Source organism: Ictidomys tridecemlineatus, chromosome 11, assembly GCF_052094955.1.
Source record: "Ictidomys tridecemlineatus isolate mIctTri1 chromosome 11, mIctTri1.hap1, whole genome shotgun sequence".
NCBI lineage: Eukaryota > Metazoa > Chordata > Mammalia > Rodentia > Sciuridae > Ictidomys > Ictidomys tridecemlineatus.
Genome location: NC_135487.1, coordinates 116,744,403 through 116,758,796, shown reverse-complemented (window position 1 = coordinate 116,758,796; position 14,394 = coordinate 116,744,403). Strand labels below are relative to the sequence as shown.

At 48.8% G+C, this 14,394-nt stretch overlaps 1 protein-coding gene across 1 annotated transcript; it reads right to left on the bottom strand.

Annotated features, from left to right (window-relative positions):
• Positions 1–2,737: 2,737 nt before the first annotated feature.
• On the bottom strand, positions 2,738–14,253 carry Adamts4 (ADAM metallopeptidase with thrombospondin type 1 motif 4). The gene is made up of 9 exons (XM_005341845.5): positions 13,127–14,253; positions 11,681–12,004; positions 11,296–11,428; positions 10,611–10,781; positions 9,077–9,363; positions 8,782–8,968; positions 8,145–8,320; positions 6,790–6,965; positions 2,738–6,098 (listed from the first exon to the last, which is right to left on the bottom strand). The coding sequence occupies exons 1-9, from the start codon at positions 13,802–13,804 to the stop codon at positions 5,672–5,674; spliced, it is 2,559 nt and encodes an 852-aa protein (XP_005341902.1). The 5' UTR covers positions 13,805–14,253; the 3' UTR covers positions 2,738–5,671.
• Between the last annotated feature and the right edge of the window lie 141 nt (positions 14,254–14,394).

Here is a 14,394-nt window from a genome sequence, read left to right as displayed (position 1 = left end):
CCTACATTATGTGAGAAATAGAAAGTCCCAGTGGTCCATTTTCAGAAAATAGCCTTAATTTGATTAAATTGTAGCCATTTTAATTATAGCCCTTCCCTTTGCTGCCCTAATCGGAAAGTGAGCCAATCATATAGATTGTATCCCCGAGCTCCTCCAACTGGGGCAAAGTGTAGGGCTGCATTAGTAGGCACACTACCCACCCAGGTATAGCTAGCTAGCCAAGTTCCAGTAGCACACCCTCCTGGCAGAAATAAAGTTTGCTTTGCCCACCCACTTTTAAGCACTTGTCTGATTTCTTTTGGCACCTAGGTGTTTCTAACAATTATCAGAAGAGTATGTTGGTATATCTCTATGGAGTTGGATGTATATGTGTAATGTGTGTCACTGTTTGTGTTTGCAGGGGGCCCTGTTGCTGGATGACCAGAAGATCATAAGGGATGCTTACATCTTCTTTCTCTCCTCCCTTTTCTTCCCAAGGCTACTTAAGTACTCTGGGCCTGTCCCCATATAAGGTCCTGTCTGGGGAAGTTGTTCAGTATTGTTGCTCCCCCACCTCCCCTGACCCCCCTCTTTCTGAGCATTTTTAGAACTGGTGGTTTCCTCCAGCTGTCAGCTGGTTACTCTTGCTGCCAATGATTTTGGCTCCTCCCCAGCAACAGTCAGTGGGGAAGGTATTCAATTGGCTCAGAAGCATCCTCTTAGCCAATAAAATGTTAAGACACTGAAATCAATTTTCTTGCCCCTTCCTACCCCACAAACCCTGACCAATGAGATTTTGGTTTTGTCACTTAACTGTCAATCTGGTATTTTAAAAAACAAAATACTGTAATACTGAATGAAGATGAAAGAAGTGGAACTAGAGATGGAGTAGAAGTATAAATGCCCATTCCACAGACCCCTCCTGAAATTCTGGCTCTCTCACATCCACCACAAAAATAGTAGTTGGACAAATTCCCAAATTTCCTCTCTTGTAACCACAGAAGCTGAGAATCTTGGGGGCAGGAGGAGTTTAAAGAAATTGAACCAACTCAGTTCTTGCTTCAATCTCCTTCTCTGCCTCAGACTCTCATATGTAACACTTGGCACCTCATAACAGGGTTGTCCAAACTCTGCTTGAACTTCTCTGGGGACAGGGCACATACTTCCTTGTCAGTCACTGCCTCTTTTTCCAGCTCATTATTCCCTCTTTTCACTTTTAAGACCATACTTGAAAAGTTCCAATGCCTTCTTTCTTCCTGTTATTCCTGTTTTTGCTCCTTCCTATATACCACACCTTAGCTAGCTCAGACCCATGAAGGCACTAAGTAGAGACTGGAGAGACAGAGCCCATCCTGGCACTTCCAGGGAGGGGTATGCCCCACACCCCTATCAACAATTTATTAGCCCCCTGACTTCAGGATATCAGGTGGACCCTATAACCTGGGTCTGGGGGGATAGTATGGAGAAGGTCATTCCAGAATGGGGTCAGGCCTTGCCTGAGATTAAGGGAGGGAACACCCTTCACTTCTCTTTGAAAAGCTAGTTCTCTCTGTTCCTGTTTCACTCTATGCTCCCAACCACCTACACACATAATTATAGAAGTAAACTCCCAAGTTCAGTTCAGTCCCTTCTGAAAAACTTTTTTTCTTTTTTTTGGCAGTTATTGGGGATTGAACCCAGAGGCAGTCTGCCAATGAGCTGCATCCCCAGCTCTCCCCACTTTATTTTTCAAATTTTATTTTAAGACAGGGCCTCACCAAATTGCCCAGGCTGGCCTTGAATTTGCAATCCTGTCTCAGCCTCTGAGTCACTGGGATTACAGGTGTGCACCACCACCCCTAGCTGGAAAATATTTCTGTATGCCAGTAAGAACCCTACCCATTGAGCAGAGGGTTTCTTTTATTTTATAGTACTGGCAATTGAACCCAGGGGTACTCTACCACTGAGTTACATTGGCGGAAGTTTTCTTAAAATAACATATATGAAAGTGATTTACAAAGTTTGAATTGCAAAGAGCATTAATGAAAGGTGAGCCAGGTGCAGTTGGTACACACCAATAATCCCAGTAATTTAGGAAGCTGAGGCAGGAAGATCACAATTTCAAGACCAGGCTCAGCAATTTAGCGACACCCTCTCAAAAAATAAAAAGGGGTAGGGTCATAGGTCAGTAATAAAGAGCTTCAGGGTTCACCGTGTGTGTGTGTGTGTGTGTGTGTGTGTGTGTGTGTGTGTGTGTGTGTGTGTGTGTAGGGGGCAGGGGGAAAGAAAGAGAAAATCGCCATCTCTCCGAGCTGGTGACTTATGCTGGATTCACAAAATCTGACTATTCCAATAACTTAAGAAAATGGTAAAGAAAGCATGCAAACACACAGAAGTACCTTTTCAAAATCTGGGGACGGCTCTGTGACCTTAGGGCTTTGTAGAAAGAGAGCCACTGGAATTCCTTATTCTTATATAGAGGACACACAAGGGGATGTTCCATGGAACATTCAAACCAAAAAGGGCAAAGGGGTAGGAACCGGTGGGTGTAATTCAACCCCATTGGGTGATGCCCATTCCTAGAGCCACACCTTCCTTGTCCAAGCAGAGGTAAAGCTCAATGTATTGCGGGGTGCAATAACTGTTCAGTACCCCTTTACTCAGGACTTAAAGGTGTGCACATAGCTTCTGTCCAGAGTGGCTCCCAACAAGAGAGAGAAAGAAAGCCCTTCTCCTCAGGCTTACCCTTCATACCCCTATAGCCCATGAAGTCCAAAGCTCAGTCTTTGCACAGTTTATTTTGTCCTTATCTTATAGTCCCTTGTTTGGACCCATTTGTTTCTCTTGTGGAAGTCTAACACCCAACCTTCTCCCCAGGATGCAATGTGGGCTCCTTTAGTACACAGTCATATGTTGTTCACGCTGTACTTCACATCCATTTACCACAGGGCTCTGCTCAGTGTACCGTGAGCTCAAAGTATGAAGGTCCGTGAACATATTATTGGTGATCCAATTTTGTTAGCTAGATGAAACAATTGAAGATCTCTCTGATCTTGATCTATCCTGTTCCTACCTCCTCATGCTTGACTGGTACCAGAGGAAGCACCAGGGCATTCAAGCACAGTAGTGTGACATGTTTGCTGGAGAGAAAAATGTGGGTGGCCATTTTCCCATGGCTGCAATGGGAGCAGACACTGTGCTGGATGGTACAAAGCACAGGGCATTGTGTAAGGCTCTGCCTAGTACTGAAGTTGATTAGCAAACCCCAGCACCAGTGAGCATAGCACACACAACTTCTACAACCTCCATGACCGGCCTCAATCCCATAGTCCCAGCTCTGTATCCCAAGCCATGTTTGGCAGCCCAGCAAGGGTTGTTATGGCAGAGAGATGTGTTTTTGGTTCCCTCATTCTCCCTCCCCTCTCACCTCAGGGTATTCTTAACCAATAATTCTTCCCTTTCCTTCACATTCAATCCTTTCCCTGACCCTTAGCTTCTAACACTCAACACTCCAAATTTTTACAGGGCCCACTTGCTACCCTTGTTCATCCCTGTCCCATGCATGATATGCACAGGACTACCCAGGTTCTTTCTCAAGCAAAATTGCCTTCTTAGGCAGGAAAGTAGGGCTGCTCTTGCTCCCTCCTGCTATGCAAATACTCTGCCACCACTGAACACCTGGCACCCCTCACCTCAAATCCCTTTTCACGCTATTCTTTTTGCCTTGGTGCCTACCCCTACTGCATTATTATTTTCATACTGAAGATTGAACCTAGGAGCACTTTTCCACTGAGCTATATTCCCAGCCCTTTTTATTTTTTACATTGAGAAAAGGTCTTGCTAGGTTGCTTGCAATCCTCCTGCCTCAGCCTTCCAAATCACTGGGATTACAGACTTGTACCACCACACCTGACTCCTACCCAATTATTTTTGTTCCTCATACTGAATTCCATTATTTTGGGAAGGAGTGGGAGTACTGGGGAATTAACCCAGGAGTATGTTACCACTGAGCTATATCCCCCAGTCCTTTTTATTTTTTGTGACAAAAAAAAATTGGTTGAACACATTTGGTTAAAGTCTCACTAGATTGCTGAAGCTGGTCTCAAATTCATGATCCTCCTGCCTCAGCCTCGTGAGTTTCTTTGATTACAGGCATACACCACTGTGCCTGGCCTGAATTCTCTTCTAACTTCCCATCTTCAAAGAAGACTGCTGGGTTTATATTATTTGATTCTGGGGACCCAGTCTCACTGAGTAGTCATGAGGGTAACTTCTCACATTGCTGTAGCCTTTACTATTTGAAAATATTTAAACATTTGCTCCTGGAACAAGTATTATCTGGGAACAAGTATTATTAGTTCCATTCCATATATGAGTAATCTAAAGTTCTGTATCAGTGACTTATCCAACACCATCCAGTTAATAAGGTGCTAAACTCTAGCTCAAATTCAGATCCATCAGCTCCTGCTTCAGGACTCTCTCTATTAAAAGAGTCCTCCCTGACTTGACCCCCTCAACTATTATTGCTACTATTAAACACTTGTTTTGTGTTGATGTAGTTAGTTGATCTTATTTTTGCACCTTCATGTTCTCATTGCCAAATGCTTTTGTGTGTGTGTATGTGGTACTGGGAGATTGAACCCAGGACCTGGGGCATACAGACAAGTGCTCTACCACACATGCACTTGCCAAGTGTTTCCTGTGAATGAGGTGCCACAGGAGTAGGGACAGAATGTCTTTTCTCTGATAGTCCCTTGGAATCCAGGATTGGGTTCTGCCAACCAAAGGAACTATGCTTGTGAGTGAGGGTAGCCACCATTGATGCAGATCTTTGCCACCTTTAAGCACACTGCAGACCTTGTAGAGGGTGGATGTGAACAGAAAGGTGATAATAACTAACAGCAGCTGCCATTTGTTGAGCACTTACCAAGTGCTAGGCATTATGCTAGTTATTTATTTACATTATTTAATCCTTACTACACATTTCTAAGGGAGGTATTATTACTGGCAAATGAATAAAACTAATGTTTAGAGACACGGAGCCAAGGCACAACCCACATCTGTCTGACTCCAAAAGGAGTACATAAATAGCAGAATTCAATTTATATTTTAGAAACTTAATAAACCCTCACTCCTTAAAAGTCTAACCTACTCTTGATTCTTCCTTTCCCAGCAAATAAAATTCAGGGAGAGGAAAGCAAGGCAGGTTATACCTCAATGTAAATACACAGACTTACACACACACACACACACACACACACACACACAACACACACAATCATTCATGCTTATTACTGCCACCCTCAAGTTCCTAGCCAGGGTGAGGGCTATGAGGGGTGGGGGTCAATTTCCCCAGGACCAGAGTCCTCCCCTTCCCTGGTGCTAAATAAAAGTGAATAAATACTAAATAAATACAACTTGGGCCCAGGGCCCATCCTGCCTTCCCCCTCCCTCCCATGACCTGCAGGGCTGAGGGAGCAGTTTAGATACGGGACTATCTCCTAGTCCCTTCCATCCACCAATTCATCACTGCCTCCCAGGGCAGGAAACCAGGGCAGGGCCAGCCTGCACATTAGAGCAGAGAGGAGAAGCAGGTTCACCCCCATAGCCCCTTCCCACTGTGTCTTAGCAAGAGGCAGCTGCAGAAGCCCCCTCATTCTTCCAGCTGAGTCTGAGGCCCCGGTGCCCAGAGTGGGCAGCCGGGATGGTGAGGTTATTTCCTGCCTGCCCAGGAGCGCCGCCGAAGGATCTCCAGAATCTGTGCCCGGCGATGTAGCCAGTCCTGGGGAGGGGGGCGCGGTGTTGAAGGGGCTGGCCGGGGCACAAAGAAGCTGTATCGGAGGCGTGCATTCTGTGGGTTGCCAGCCACCAGAACTTGCAGCATCAAGGGCTGGGTCAGTGGCCCATGGCCTGACAGTGTCTCTGAGGCTGCAGTGGCCCCACTGTATCGCAAGCTGACTGCGCCAGGCAATACCACATCTGTCGGGGAGGGCATCAGTGTGTATTCACCATTGAGGGCATAGGAGCCATCTGGAAGCTTCAGGGCCAGGTAGATGCTCCGAGGGCCAGGGGCTCCCTGCTGCCGGACAAGGATATGGGTGGCCCCTGCAGGGATAGTGACCACATTGTTGTATCCGTACCTGTGTGGAGAAAAGAGAGAACTCAGCATTTTCTAAATTTTCTCAGTCTTCTGAGGTGTATTTGTCTGATTGTATGTGAGTAGAGGGTCATCTCTTCAACCTACATGAACTGTCGCAGATCAGATCTACATGCAAATGTTCCCTCCTAACCATATACCTGGACAGGAACACCCACTACTCTCTCTTTTTTTGTTTTTTTTTTTTTTTTTTTTCGGGGGGGGGATGGATTGAATCCAGGGATGCTCTACTATTGAACTATATCCTTTTTAATTTTTATTTTGAGGCATGGGCTTGCTAAATTGCTGAGGCTCGCCTTAAACTTGCCATGTCCCTGCCTCAGCTCCCCAAGTAGATGGATTACAGGTAGATGCCACCACATCCAGCTATACCCACTATTCTCTTATTCAGGTGCCTCCTAGTGCCCCCCCATACACACTTTTTGATGCCTGTCCAGTTCCTAGTCTCCAGCCTAGACTCAATTTATAGTCACTCCCAAGGAAGTCATCCTTGATGCCCATAAGGGCTCTCACAGCACCCTGTGCCACTTTCTGTGGAACATGTGAGTCATGGCATCATAACTGCCTACTCATCGGTCTCCCCACTAGACTGCAGAAACAGTGTTGAGTTCACTTCTGTATCCCCAGAACAGCATCCATAAAGGTAGAGGGCAAAAAACAAATGGTGAAGGAACCTGAATTTTCTGAAAGAGCCTGACAGCTTGCTGCAGCTGGAACCATCCCCACCGCACACCATGCACTTGTCAAACTTCTTTTTGGAACCAATGATGCGGTCACAGCCAGCGTGGATGCAGCGCCCCTGGACACAGACTGAGGAGCTATCTGGGGAACAAGGGGTTCCGTCTACCACCTGAAGAAAAGAGAAGAAACAATATAATGGGTTCTTCCTAAGTGAGAAGAGGTTGATAAGCCAAATACAACCCAGGTCCCAACAGGAAAGAGGTGTCAGAAAAGCTGAGAGAGGTAGGGGATGTGAATGGTATGTAGGATGAGTCCCAGCCACTGTACGGGATGATAATCATAACAACAGATATAAAAGCCACCATTTTCAGAGCTCTGACTATGAGTCAGGCAGTGTGCTAAATTAAATGCTCTACAAGCATGAACACAAGCAGGGCTCAGTGGTGCACACTTGGAATCCCAGCAACTCGGGCAGCTGAGGCAGGGAGGATCACAAGTTCAAGCCAGCCCGGGAAACTCAATGAAACTCTGTCTCAAAATAGATAATAAAAATTACTAGAGATGTAGCTCAATGGAAGAGCACACCTGGGTTTCATCCCCAGTACTACAAAAGTTTCAAAAAGAAAAAGAAAAAAAAAATATATATATATATCTCAAATCAAATTTCACAACTGTTATTTGAGGTTTTTATATATGTAACATTAAGGTTTATAAAGAGCAAAGAACTTGCCTAAAATTTACAGATATGGCAAGCAAAGGAACCAAGACTCCCAATTTTTGGTCCGTCAGAGACCCACTCACAACTCATGAATCTGATGGTACTGTCTTCATATGGACACTAGAGGGCAGCCAAACCGCAGAAATTCTCCACAGATTGGGCAAAGAGAGGGAGCCAAATACTACTAGGGTTTGTTTTCTCTTCCACTTTCAACCCATTGATGGCCCTATTACACTGAGGGAGTGCAGGAACATCAGGCACTTCCAGAAGCCTGTCCATTGAAGGACTGGCTTCCATTAGTCTAATGAAGCCACCACTGTAATTTGACAGAGGAACCCATAGAAAGGAGGGTTGAGGAGTTGCCCCAAAGATCCCACACTTCCATTCTCACCAAATGCAGAAAAACAGAGAGAGGGAAAGAAGCAAGGAAATGGGGACCACCTAGAGCAGCCGTCTGCAAACTGTTTTCTCAGTACCCTTGGACAGATAAGTCTGAGTAGACCCATGGGCTGGCATGGTGTGGCTATGCCAGCGATGGTGCAATTTTGGAAAATCTTTGCCATCAGAATGCAGAAGGATCACTGGGGAATACGTGAACATGAACAGGGCGTAGGGGTGCCTGTCCCTTACCCGTGGGTCCAGCACATAGTAGTAGCCCAGTGCCTGGGCTTGGCAGGTGAGTTTACATTGGTCCCGCGGTGCCACACCTGTGTAGCGAGGGACCCAGTCCATGGGTCCTGGGAAGCTCTTGAAGAGGTCAGTGCGGTGGTTGTAGGCAGCACACTGCTCTTCACGGAAGGTCAATGCTAAGGGGTGAAATGGACAGTCAGATCTCTCCCTCCTCACATTATCCCCAAAACTCCTCTACCAGAACCTCTTTCCACCCCCACCCCTGTACCAGGTATTGAACCCAGGAGCTCTTAACCACTGAGCCACATCCCCAGTCTTTTTATTTTTTATTTTGAGTTAGGATCTCACTAAGTTGCTTAGGGCCTTACTAAGTTGCTGAGACTGGCTTTGAACTCATGATCTCCCTGCCTCAGCCTCCCAAGCTGCTGGGATTGAAAGTGTGTGTCACCGTGCCTGATGGTTCCACTTAGCACTTTAAACTGCATGGCACTTCTTTTCCCCATAGACTGAGAGGGGTAGTTCCTTTATAGTGCAAAGTCACTCCCCCAAGCAGCCGGGGCAATCAACACCTCTTGGGACAGTCCTTTCTACTCTTTACCATCCTTTCCCAAGAGCTCCCATCCCTCCCATTCCTCACCTGAGCCAGTTGGGCAGTTTTCAGTGTTGCAGGAGCGGAAGCGGGTGCGGCGGCCCTCACAGTACTTGCCACCATTCCGGGGGACGGGCCTCGTGCAGTCCCGGTAAGAGAACTGGACACCACCCCCACAGCTCCGAGAGCAGTCACCCCAAGGTCCCCAGGGACCCCAACCACCAGCCTGTGGAACCTAAAGAAGAACAGAATGGAAAGATAGGATAAGGATACTCTCTTATGGACTGAGGGCTAGTCCCCACTCGCCCAGGTCCTTTATCCAACTCCTGCCCTAGAGTCTCACATTGAAGTCCTTGAGTTGGTCCGTATGGAGGCAGCGGCCACCCATGCAAGCCTGTGAAGGCCCACAGGGGGTGCCATCAGCCCAGGGCGAGTGCTTGGTCTGGCACATAGCGTGGCCATTGAGGTGGCCAGAGCACCAGAGGGCAGCACAGGGTGGTGGCAGCTGGGGACAATGGTGTGAGTCAGGACCGAAGGTCAGCTGGCACTGGCGATCAGCATCATAGTCCTTGCCAGGAAAAGTCACAGGCAGGTTCAGTGGAGCCTCTGGCTTGTCTAAGAGACAGTGTCCTGGAAAGGGGGTTGAGGCACAAAGTCAGCAAGGGACTGAGAAGAGAATTCAGGATTGCCAGCTGAAAGCTTATTCTCCCTGGGTTGAGGGATCCTAGGGGAAAAAAAAAAAAAATCCTGACGCTGAAAGAGGCTTTAAATTGCAGCTATGCCTGTAATCCCATTGCTGAGGTAGGAGTATCACAAATTTGAGGCCAACCTCAGCAATTCAGTAAAGCTGTAAGCAATTTAGTGAGACCCTGTTTCAAAATAAAAAATAAAAAGCACTAGAGGGCTGGGGTTATAGCTCAGTTGGTAGAGCATTTGCTTTGCATGTGTGAGGAACTGGGTTCCATCCTCAGCACTACATAAAAACAAATAAATAAAATTTTTTTAAAAAAAGCACTAGGAATATAGCTCAGTAGTAAAGTGAGTGCCTTGGGTTCAATCCCCAGTACTAAAAAAATAAAATAAATAGCAGTTAAGCTTTATTGAATGCTTATTATCCAATGAGGATTGTCTAAATGCTTGACCTATCACATTTAATCAGCACTATCACATTTTATCATGGCAAATACCTATAAGGTAGTCACCATTATTATACCATTTTATACATTAGATACAAACATGGAGAAGTGAAGGGATTTACAGTCTTGCATCTGCATACAAATAAAGAAGAAGGATAGGATAGAAATCTAAAGCACAGTTGTTCCACCTTTTTTTTTTTTTTTTTTTTTTTTTTGGTAGTGAGGATTAAACCCAGGAGACCTTTACCTCTGAGCCACATTTATCCTGAGGCTGGCCTCAAACTTGTGATCCTCCTGTCTCAGCCTTCCTAGTAGCTGGGATTACTGGCATAAGCCACCATGCCCAGCTTCCCACCTGTTCTTAACTACCATGGGATTCTAGAGTCTGCTTCTTATCAACCAACCTCTGCCTAGTGACAGTCAGCCTGCTGTTCTGGAACATTTCATTCAGAGACAAGGTAATCACTTCCTTCAACAACTAGCCCATTCCAGTGTAGGACAGTTCTAGCCCTTAGGTCAGGTTCCAATTCTGTTGATCCAAAATTTGCCTTCTCTAGTTGTGCTATTTATTCTCAAAGGAAGTAGGAACCATACAAAGATAGCAGCATTTCTCACCCCATTCCACACTGCAGAGGAAGTATAGGGCAGTCAATGTGGCCTATGGGAAATGTAGTGGAAGTGAGAGTCCAGTGGGGGCAGAAATTGATTCCTACACAGGAAAAGATGAGTGTCACTTCTTACCATATCCATTGTCCAGGAATTCAGTGATGAAGCTGGCACTGCAGGGGGACCAGGGCTCCTCAGGATCCACATGAGCCATTACAGGAGCCATGACATGGCGGGAGGTGCTCCCATGCCCATTGGAACTGACACATTGCTTGGAGTTGTCATGGAGCATGCTGAAGACATGGCCTGTAAGGGCAGAGGTCCTGCTAGTGACTAAGGGTTCCTTGAGCCCTCAGGGAGCTCCATTATTAATCTGGTTGTAGCTGTGGACGATCAGATCCATTTCCTAATCAATCCTGCCCCCAACCCCTTCCTGGTGCTCTAAGAGCTCCTCAACGTAGAACCACCATTGCTCCATCTCCCCTTCTCCAAAGGAAAGACCCTTCCCTACTCATTTTTCATTCTAGCCAACATTTCCAATCCTGAACCTCCCTTCCCTCACTTACTCCCCTCTAAACAAACATACATACATACACACACATAGCACTTTATAGCAGGTTTCCATATACTATCTTATTTGAACAGGAAAATCTATTTGTCTACATCCAGAGCTGAACCTAGGCCTGGGAGAAGGAAGGAACACCTTAGGACTCTTGTTTGTACTCCCATGAGCTCAATGTCCCCTTAGTTAGGAGGATACTGCTCCCCAGATACTGCTGCTATCCATCCCAGGTGCCCCATGGCCCCACTCCCACCTTACCTAGTTCATGAGCAGCGGTGAAGGCTGACTGGAGTCCATCATCCTCCACGACAGCACAGCTCCGAGCAGGGTCACACACAGTACCCACATCAGCCATACCCAGAGTGTCACAAGTGGAGACTCCACACAGGTCCTGTGAAGAGGGACCATAGAAGATGCATGGGGGGTGAAGACACTTGGATCTGTTAGTCTGGATCCCAGATTAGTGGAGACCTAAGCACTGGGTACCCAGTACTGTCAAGGCCCAGATAGCCACACATGGCCGCCTGGCCAGGGCCAGGCATCCTGCTGTCTCACTCCGGGAGCACTGTTTCCAACACCATCTATTTAGAGGTGCTTCTTGGTGTTTTTGGCACCTGGCCTGTGGAGCTGAGTGGAGACTCACCTGGCGGGTGAACAGAATGGCTGTATCGAAGTGGTCAGGGTCTGAGTCGTCAGGGGTGTTGAGGCCACGCTGCCAGGCACAGAAGCTTCGTAGGGTCTGGGCAGCACTTGGCCCCACTTGGGGCCCCTCTTCACCGGACCCCAGAATTACTAGCCGAGTCACTACCAAACTGACAGGGTTGCGGATGCTTGGGTGCTTGAAGGCCTTGGCTGCTGCTGCCATAACTGTCAACAGGTAGCGCTTTATCCCTGCACCATGAAAGGCTGCCATCTTGTCATCTGCCACCACCAGGGTCTCTACAAATCTACTCAGTGAAGCAAAGCGCTGTAGAGAAAGAAGGGAGAGGAGGATCCTGAAATGGCCTCTGAGACCCATGATCACTCCCCTCCATCACTTCCTGGGTCTGAAACTCAGCACAGCCCTTTGGGCCCCACATACCCCATAGATTCCTGACGGGTCTGGGCTGGGCCTTCCCCCCATCCCAAATTCTAGGGCTTTTGGGGTAATGCTGAGGAGCCAGCTGTTGGTTCTGAGAAGGAAAGAAGGGGATGCCATGTCCTGGAACTGTGGGCCCCAGAAGTGAAAAGCAACTGGAATGCCTCCAGGAGGTGTTTTGGGGTACCCAGGCCTGAGTGCGGCTGGGGCCTGTGGGACTAGGGCTAGAGGGCTGGGCTGCAACGTGTCTGCCCTGTGTGGTTGGAGGAACAATTCAGTCAGCAGCTAGGGCCAGGGCCAGATCTCAGCGTGGCGGGTGTGGAGGGAGCGTCTGGTCTGGATTAAAGCTAGAGAGGGAGGAGGAAGGAAGGGAAGAAGGGGGAGACAGGAGTGGGAGGGAGGAAAGGATGGAGCCTCAGGCAGCCTCAGTCAGTCCACAGTGTGGGAAGGGGATTGACCAGAGGAGGTATTGGGATGCCTTTCCTCCCCTGCCCACTCTTGTCCTAGTTTGCAGTTTGCCAGAACAAATTTCAAGGCAGCATCAGAAGCCAGAGGCCAATCCCTTGGGACTCAAACCTCACTCCTTTAGCTGAGTGTGGGGGTGAAAAATCACTGAGGCAGAGAAAAGAGCCAAGGCCATGGGGGCTGTTAGGAGAGCTTTATTGCTGGGGACTGTGCCAGTAGGAGATGCCAAAGCCAAGCAGGGGTATGGGGGTGGGATAAGGGAAAGCAGCCATTCCCAGCCTAGAGTATCTGACCCACCTCCAGGAATACTTGGAGTGGATCAGTGGTCTGGCTAGAAGAAGGGTTGGGGGGTGGGGGAGAGAGAGAGAGAGAGAGGGAGGACCCTTCCCAAGACAGAGGGCCAGTGGAGAGAAGAAAGGCAGACAGACAGAAGGAAGGGAAGCAGCATGGCCAGAAGTAGAAGTGGGTGGAGAGAGGGTGAATAGGGGTCAGTAGGACAGACATGGAGGAAGGACACTGCAGGATACAGACTCCAGGGTTGCCTACCTTGGCTCTTCGGGGGCTGGGGCTGGGGCTCCCTGGAGGAGCCTTGACGTTGCACATGGGACCCTGGCTGCTGTCAGGACTCTTCCGGCGCAGGATGTGAGCCCCAGGTCCCCCGGCAGAGTTAAGGGTGCCTCCCTCCAGAGGCTGGAGGTGGAGCTCAGCCCCCTGGTACTGCAACACTCCTAATAGCGCTCCCCCGTCCCAATGCAGAGATGCCACCGACTCTGGATCTCCGTTGATGGTGCCAGTCAGGTAGGTGCCGGGCTCTGCCCCATCCAGCAGTTCAGGTGCCTGGCCCAGGTACTGCACTGTCAGCCCCTCAACCTGCACACCAGGGTCCTGCTCCAACTCCAGTAGCAGTGTCTCCCCAAAAGCCAGCAAGCGGTACAACAATCTGGCGGGGGCCCCTGAGCCAGGCAGAACGCTGCCGTTAAGCTTCTCAGGAAACACGATCTCCTCCTCCCGGGGGAGGGGGCTGGCCGGCCAGGCTGAGGGCAGGAGGGAGGCCAGCAGCAGCAGCAGCAGCCACAGCAGCCCAGAGAGGGGCACAGTGGGGATCAGCAGGCGGGGTTGGATTCCCCACAGCCAGCACCCCGCCAAGCCCCTCCCGGGATGTGAGCTGGTCCGGGACATGGCACGGGCACTGCAGCTGGGAGGAACTGAGGCCATCTGGAGCATGAAGTCCTCCACACTCTAGCTGTGGAAAGCTCCTCTCTACAGCCTGGGGGCTAGGATTCGTGCCAAGGTCAGAGGCAGTTTTCAGAGGGGCTGAGGACCTTCGGAAGAGATGGAGAAAACTTAACCCTTAGACTCAGGAGAGGTGCCCAGGGGTCTGGTTCCTCCAAACTGCCCTCCTGTGCCTTCCTCTCCTGGATCTTTGTCTTTCCCTGCCAGTGTCTTCCGCAGCTTCTCTGGCCTCTCCTTCTGTACAACTTTGGCTTCGCCTTCGGCCTGCCCTGTCTCTCTCTCCTTCCGCTGTGCCTTTGTCTCTCTCCTCCTGTCTCTCTCGTGTCTAAGTGTCTATGGGTCTCCCTGTGGGTTCTCCCCAGCCTTTCTCCCCGCCAGCTCTTTTAACCATCTAGAGCTTCTGTGATTGGCTGAGCTGTAAGCCACTCAGCCGGGAGCTCTGTCAGTGGGACACAGACTTTGCTTCCCCAAATCCTAATTTTTGTTTTCCTTTAAAAAAAAAAAAAAATGGGACTTGCCCAGGGGAGGGGAATCTCTAGCAGCCGGATGGATTATAGGAACTGAGCCAGCTGATGACATAG

Excerpts from the sequence above, each read along its gene's own strand:
- Adamts4 (XM_005341845.5), bottom strand. The coding sequence starts at position 13,804 with ATGCTCCAGATGGCCTCAGTTCCTCCCAGCTGCAGTGCCCGTGCCATG. Across the intron at positions 11,429-11,680 it reads CCATTCTGTTCACCCGCCAG|GACCTGTGTGGAGTCTCCAC; the intron begins GTGAGTCTCCAC and ends CCCTCTTCACAG. Across the intron at positions 8,969-9,076 it reads ACCAACTCAAGGACTTCAAT|GTTCCACAGGCTGGTGGTTG; the intron begins GTGAGACTCTAG and ends GTTCTTCTTTAG.